General features: G+C 40.4%; 1 protein-coding gene across 1 annotated transcript in view; it reads left to right on the forward strand.

Moving 5' to 3' along the window:
- MC2R (melanocortin 2 receptor) overlaps positions 1-5,745 on the forward strand; it is a 65,234-nt gene extending 59,489 nt beyond the window's left edge. Inside the window, exon 2 of the mRNA XM_027575204.2 lies at positions 1,840-5,745. Within this exon, the coding sequence (XP_027431005.1) occupies positions 1,963-2,856 (894 nt within the window). The 5' untranslated portion in view covers positions 1,840-1,962 and the 3' untranslated portion in view covers positions 2,857-5,745. The remainder of the gene's footprint in view (positions 1-1,839) is intronic.
- The last annotated feature ends 255 nt before the right edge of the window (positions 5,746-6,000 follow it).

The raw sequence follows: 6,000 nt of genomic DNA on the forward strand, positions 1-6,000 counted from the left end.
GTCCACAAGCTGGAGACCCAGGAGACCTGATGGTGTAGTTCCAGTCAGGAAGCCTGCAGCCTCAAGACCCAAGAAGAGCTGATGTTTCTGTTTGAGTCCAGAGGCAGGAAAAGACCAATGACCCATCTCAGCAGTCAGGCAGAAGGAGTTCCCCCTTACTCATGGGAGGCTTTTTGTTCTATTCAGGCCTTCAACAGATTAGATAAGGCCTGCTGGGGAAGGCAACTTGCTTTAATCAGTCTACTGATTCAAGTGTTAATTTCACCTGAAAACACCTTCACAGATATACCCAGAGTAATGTTTGACAAATATAGGCCACCTGGGGCCCAATCAAGTTGACACATAAAATTAACCATCATTGGCCCCACCCTCTCCAACAGATGTAGACACATGAGTGCACACTGACAGGATACAGACTTCCCAGGGCCTAAGTAGGTGGAACTAGTGTGACTAAGCCTCCTGGTTTGCCTGGGGCTGAGGAAGATGCCAGGGACACTGACCTCTCAGTCCCAGGCAAACAGAGACAAGGTGGTTAGCCTAGGTAGAACCTTATCAGTTGCTATCACCTGTCACTTCACTACTTTCTTACACTGATCTACCTAACTCATAAACTTTCACCTTAATACTTGACCTCTGATCTCAGTCTTTCGTAATGAAATTAGTTCCTTTCTAGGAGAAACGTCACTATAATATAGTAATGTGTGCCTTGTGAACTTTTGATCAAAAGCTACATTCCTAGGGATGCCTGGGTGGCTCAGTACGTTAAGCGGTTGCCTTCGGCTCGGGTCATGATCCCAGGGCCCTGGATGGATCCCTGCATCAGGTTCCCTACTCAGTGGGGAGTCTGCTTCTCATTCTCTCTCTCTGCCCCTCTCCCTTCTTATGCTGTCTGTCTCTCTCTCTGACAAATAAATAAATAAAATCTTAAAAAAAAAAAAGAAGCTACACTCCCAGATTCACTCTCCCCAGGACCACCTTACAACATGGCCACTGGCTTCCCACACACTCAAGTGAAGGGTAATTAAACTCCATCTCTTGAAGGGAAAAGTATAAAAAAATCTGTGATCATACCTTTAAAACCACCACCTCAGCAAAGGCAAATTTTACACAGTTCATAAAACTGCCTGTATCCAGCCATCTGGAAACTAAAACAGTAAAAATTCCACAAGCTCTCACCAGAAGCAGACTTCTCAGAGTTGTTCAATTATGATCTACTCAGCCCCTTCTGCTTGAGGAAAACTGGATCTTCTGGTGCCATAATTCAACTCCAACACCTTGAAATTATTGGGAGTCTCCAGAAATACCACTTTTGTGAGTTCTATCTTTGAAACAGAAATAATAACACATATTTTGGGGATGGTACATCAATACTATTGCCATTATGTCATTAGCTGTAGGGTCAGCACTGATCCAGAAAGACAAACAGTAAAATAGAAAGGACCTAAACATCTCATTAATTCACTGAATCCAGGCGCCACCTCCAAATCAGAGAAGGGTAGTTGTGTGTTTCCTTTTTCTACACATGCCTTTCATTTCTTTTACTTCTTTTTTTCATTTTAATCTATCTCATTTAATCTATCTCACACACAGTTGGATTCATGAGAAGAAGGATGGGGTGTAGAAAAGGGAGAGGACAAAGAACAATCTTTATTTTTATCTCTGGGCTTAAAATTTCACTAAAGATGTAGAGAAGTTAAAATGAGGGTCCAGTAAACTGCTTTATTTAAATACTACACCATCATATTTCATAGAAGCAATAGAGCTTTCTTAAAGATAACGTGACTTAGTTTTTATTTTATTTAGACTATTTTGCAACTGATGTTGCTATATATTCTTTAGGTGGCCTGGTGGTTTTTACCTCAGACTTCCAGCAAGTACTACAAAGAAGAAAATATTCTGAAGATCAATCAAGCATTCTGTCAAGTCAAAGTAACACCCTTGTCTTAACCACTAGTGGGAGAAATGAAGCACATTATCAATCTATATGAAAACATCAATGATACAGGAAGAAATAATTCAGACTGTCCTCATGTGGTTTTGCCAGAAGAGATATTTTTTATAATATCCATTATCGGGGTTTTGGAAAATCTGATGGTCCTTCTGGCTGTGATCAAGAATAAGAATCTCCAGTCACCCATGTACTTTTTCATTTGCAGCTTGGCCATTTCTGATATGTTGGGCAGCCTATATAAGATCCTGGAAAACATCCTGATCATGTTCAGAAACATGGGTTATCTCAAGCCTCGTGGCAATTTTGAAACCACAGCAGATGATATTATCGACTCCCTGTTCATCCTCTCCCTCCTTGGCTCCATTTTCAGCCTGTCCATGATAGCAGCTGACCGCTACCTCACAATCTTCCATGCTCTGCAATACCACAGCATTGTGACCATGCGCCGTGCCACTGTTGTCCTAATGGTCACCTGGACTGGCTGCACAGGCAGTGCTATTACCATGGTGATCTTCTCTCATCACATCCCCACAGTGATCACCTTCACGTCGCTGTTCCCTCTGATGTTGGTCTTTATCCTGTGCCTTTATGTGCACATGTTCTTGCTTGCCCGTTCCCATGCCAGGAAGATCTTGACCCTTCCCAGAGCCAACATGAAAGGGGCCATCACGCTGACCATCCTGCTTGGGGTCTTCATCTTCTGTTGGGCCCCCTTTGTCCTTCATGTCCTGTTAATGACGTTTTGCCCAAATAACCCTTACTGTGCCTGCTACATGTCCCTCTTCCAGGTGAATGGCATGTTGATCATGTGCAATGCAGTCATTGACCCCTTTATATATGCCTTCCGGAGCCCAGAACTCAGGGATGCATTTAAAAAGATGATCTTCTGTAGCAGGTACCAGTAGAATTATTGGTCCCTGATTTTAAGAGCCATGGAGTTAATACTGTCAAGTGACAGAATAACATGACACACCAACAAATGCTAATGCTTTCCAACTGTCCCTTTTCCTTCTTTAATGTGCACAAGGATTATCCCACTAACTAGTGTTTGTAATAACTTAGTCCTGTGTGAAGAGTCTTGCTGTAGGTACAACTTTTATAAATAGAGAGATAAAGTAATGTATTAAAAAGAATGACAGAATACAAAACTCAGAAAACAATACAAGTTTGAGAGCTTTGTGCTAAGGTAATAACTTGTTCTTCTATAGATATCTAGCAAGCCTCTTGCTGGGATTGCCTTTCCAAGCTGCAGGTCATTGTAATCAATTTCTTTTTTTTTAATTTTATTTTATTATGTTATGTTAGTCACCATACAATACATCATTAGTTTTTGAGTGGTAATCAATTTCTAGAAGTTAAATTGCCAGGACAGGTACTCAGGGCACAAACTACAATGTCTTTGTAAGTAAGCCAAAGGTGCCAATAAATTACTGCAACTGAATTTTGCCTATCTTGCCCTACCACACAGAATCCCTGCTCTCCCTCCCTCCTTCCTGTGTGCTTGTTTTACTGTATGCCATCTCAAATCTTTTTTTCAATCTTTTTTTTTTTAAGTGGGCTCCACACTGGGCATGGGGCTTGAACTCACGACTCTGAGATCAAAACCTGAGCTGAGATCAAGAGTCAGACACCCAACAGACTGAGCCACCCAGGCACACCATCTCAAATCTTTTTAGAAACAAGTAGGGTATAAATTATGAATGTCAAATAAGCAGCTTTGCATTTCCAAAATAAAGGAAACTTGTCTGTTACTCTTCTTTGCTCATGTAGTATTCCACTGGCCTTAAAATCATTTCCTGGCTAAAACTCTCATGCTTTAGAAGCATGAAATTTCAGAGGAGGAAATAAAAATTTAATATATTTGGCTTCTATGTGGAAATAAATAAAGGCCAGAGGAAAATTGTGATTATTTGAAGAAAGTATAACCATTCTTTGTGTATTTGTCTGAATGTAGGGGTAAAAGAAAAGAGACCCCAAGCCCCAGTAGATAATTTGTAGAATAATTAGAGTGTGTGTGCATGTGTGTGTGTATTTGCCATGATTTGGGACTGTGGGGGGAACCAAAACCAAAATACCACTTCAAGAACAGTGCTATTACTGAGACTCAAGCCATGGACTGATGAAGAACATTGTAACTCCTTCCACAGACGAGTAAGAGGCAGATGCTGTCACTGGAAAATTTCACCCTACTGTTAGCCACAGGAAAGATGCCAGATATTGAAAAGTGGCATCCCAGTGACAATATAGAAATAAAATTGGTAAGTTCATCCATTTTCATAGCTAAAGATAAAGCTTAAAAAAGAAGCAAATTCTGAACATAAGTCCTTGCTAAGTTGGAGAGTAACTTAAAGGGATGAGTGATGAGAGAGAAGAAAGAAGTAAGCTCCTTAAATCCACAGAGCAGGGCTGCTCAGGACCCACTGGGAGGGGCTGCATCTTCTGGAAAAGGCAAAACTTGACTCTCCAGAGAGTTTTCCCTGAGCTGCCAAGAGGAGAAGCCAGCCACAAATAGGACTGCTGGTCTGGTAGTGGTGAGTAAGGGCAGGGCTAGATTGGGAGAGATAAGTAGGGAGCTATGTGGTCAGGTTCACAGAAATTCCAAAAATGTGGAGGTGTAAGGAAACAAGAGCTAAGGGAACAAAACAGACCACCCTGCCCTAGGTTTCAGGGGGAGGGTGTCTTTTTTTATGACAGTCACCTATGACCAACAAAGAATAACCAGACCCTAGAAAAGAAGTAAGCCATTAAAGATGTTATCACCAGTCCTTACTCAAACCAAGATGTCATAAGAATGTTAAGACCACAAGCTCCTTGGTCAGCTCTAAATAAAAGACTGTCTGTGGAGACCCATGTTGGCAACCCTGTCCAGATCCCTCTCACTCATGAGAGCTCTTTCTGTATCCTTGCTTAATAAAACTCTATCATTTTATTGTCTGGGAGATTCATTCTTTGACTCTGTGAGGCAAGAACCTAGCCCTCCTGCTTCAGTGGGTTTAATATCAGATGGGTGTAGGCACAAAAACTTAAGAAGCAAAGCAGAAAGCACGGAGTTAAAGGGAAGAACAGTGCTGGCAGGTTTCTAGACAGCAAGCATCACAGATTGGAGATGGAACCCGAAGTATGTCTTGTCTTCTGTGTTCTACAGAAATCCTTCCTTGGTTACTTCTCCTCACCAAATGGACAATATTATTCTAATGTATATTAACCTGGATTTCTTAATAAATAAGATACTATATGTAAGTTTATTTTTCATAAAATCTAAAGCACCCTATAAATGATTTTTAAATGTTATTTCTACCATTAAAAGAATAATATGTAGAACTTTTTTCTGTGATTGAACTGAGTATTCTCAATAAAATGTAACCTTCCTTTGATGTTGTGCTATTCTATGATACTGTAGAGGTGGGTGGTACAATTTAACACCTGTCATAAATGGTCCAAAACTGCTGTGCTTGTTAAATTCTGCCTTTGTTAGTAGCTTTGCCATCCCCTCATCACTCCCAAGCTCAGCTGTCACATCTGTTGTCAGATGAAATCACCTAGAAATTTCTTCACTTCTCAATGCCTTTCATTTATTATATTTAATCTGAGAAATAAAACCAAGGTGGCTATTCTAAGAGTGTATAAGTAAAAAATAAGGGCTGAGTGCCAACTCAGAGACATTTTCAATTCTAGGTCCTTAGGTATTTTCAAATCAGTTCAAGGTCTTTAATACTTATAATTACTGAAAAAAAGTATGGTTTCCTATCTCTACCTTCATATGTAATTCAAATAAAAACAGTATCAAACAGCAACATGGCTCAGATTTTTCCCATGATGACCACTTCAATTCTTTTATTTTGATCACATTTTTAAACTGCTTTGCTGATGCCATCAATTAGGGAGCAAAAGGAAAGCTGAGGGCAAAGCACAAGCTAACACCCCACAACCCTACTCCCAGGTGAGATTTTTTTTTTTAATTTCAATTAGCCAACATATAGTACATCATTAGTTCCAAATGTAGAGTTCAATAATTCATCACCCAGTGCTCATCACATCATGTGCCCTCC

This window comes from Zalophus californianus, chromosome 14 (assembly GCF_009762305.2).
Source record: "Zalophus californianus isolate mZalCal1 chromosome 14, mZalCal1.pri.v2, whole genome shotgun sequence".
Taxonomy (NCBI): Eukaryota; Metazoa; Chordata; class Mammalia; order Carnivora; family Otariidae; genus Zalophus; species Zalophus californianus.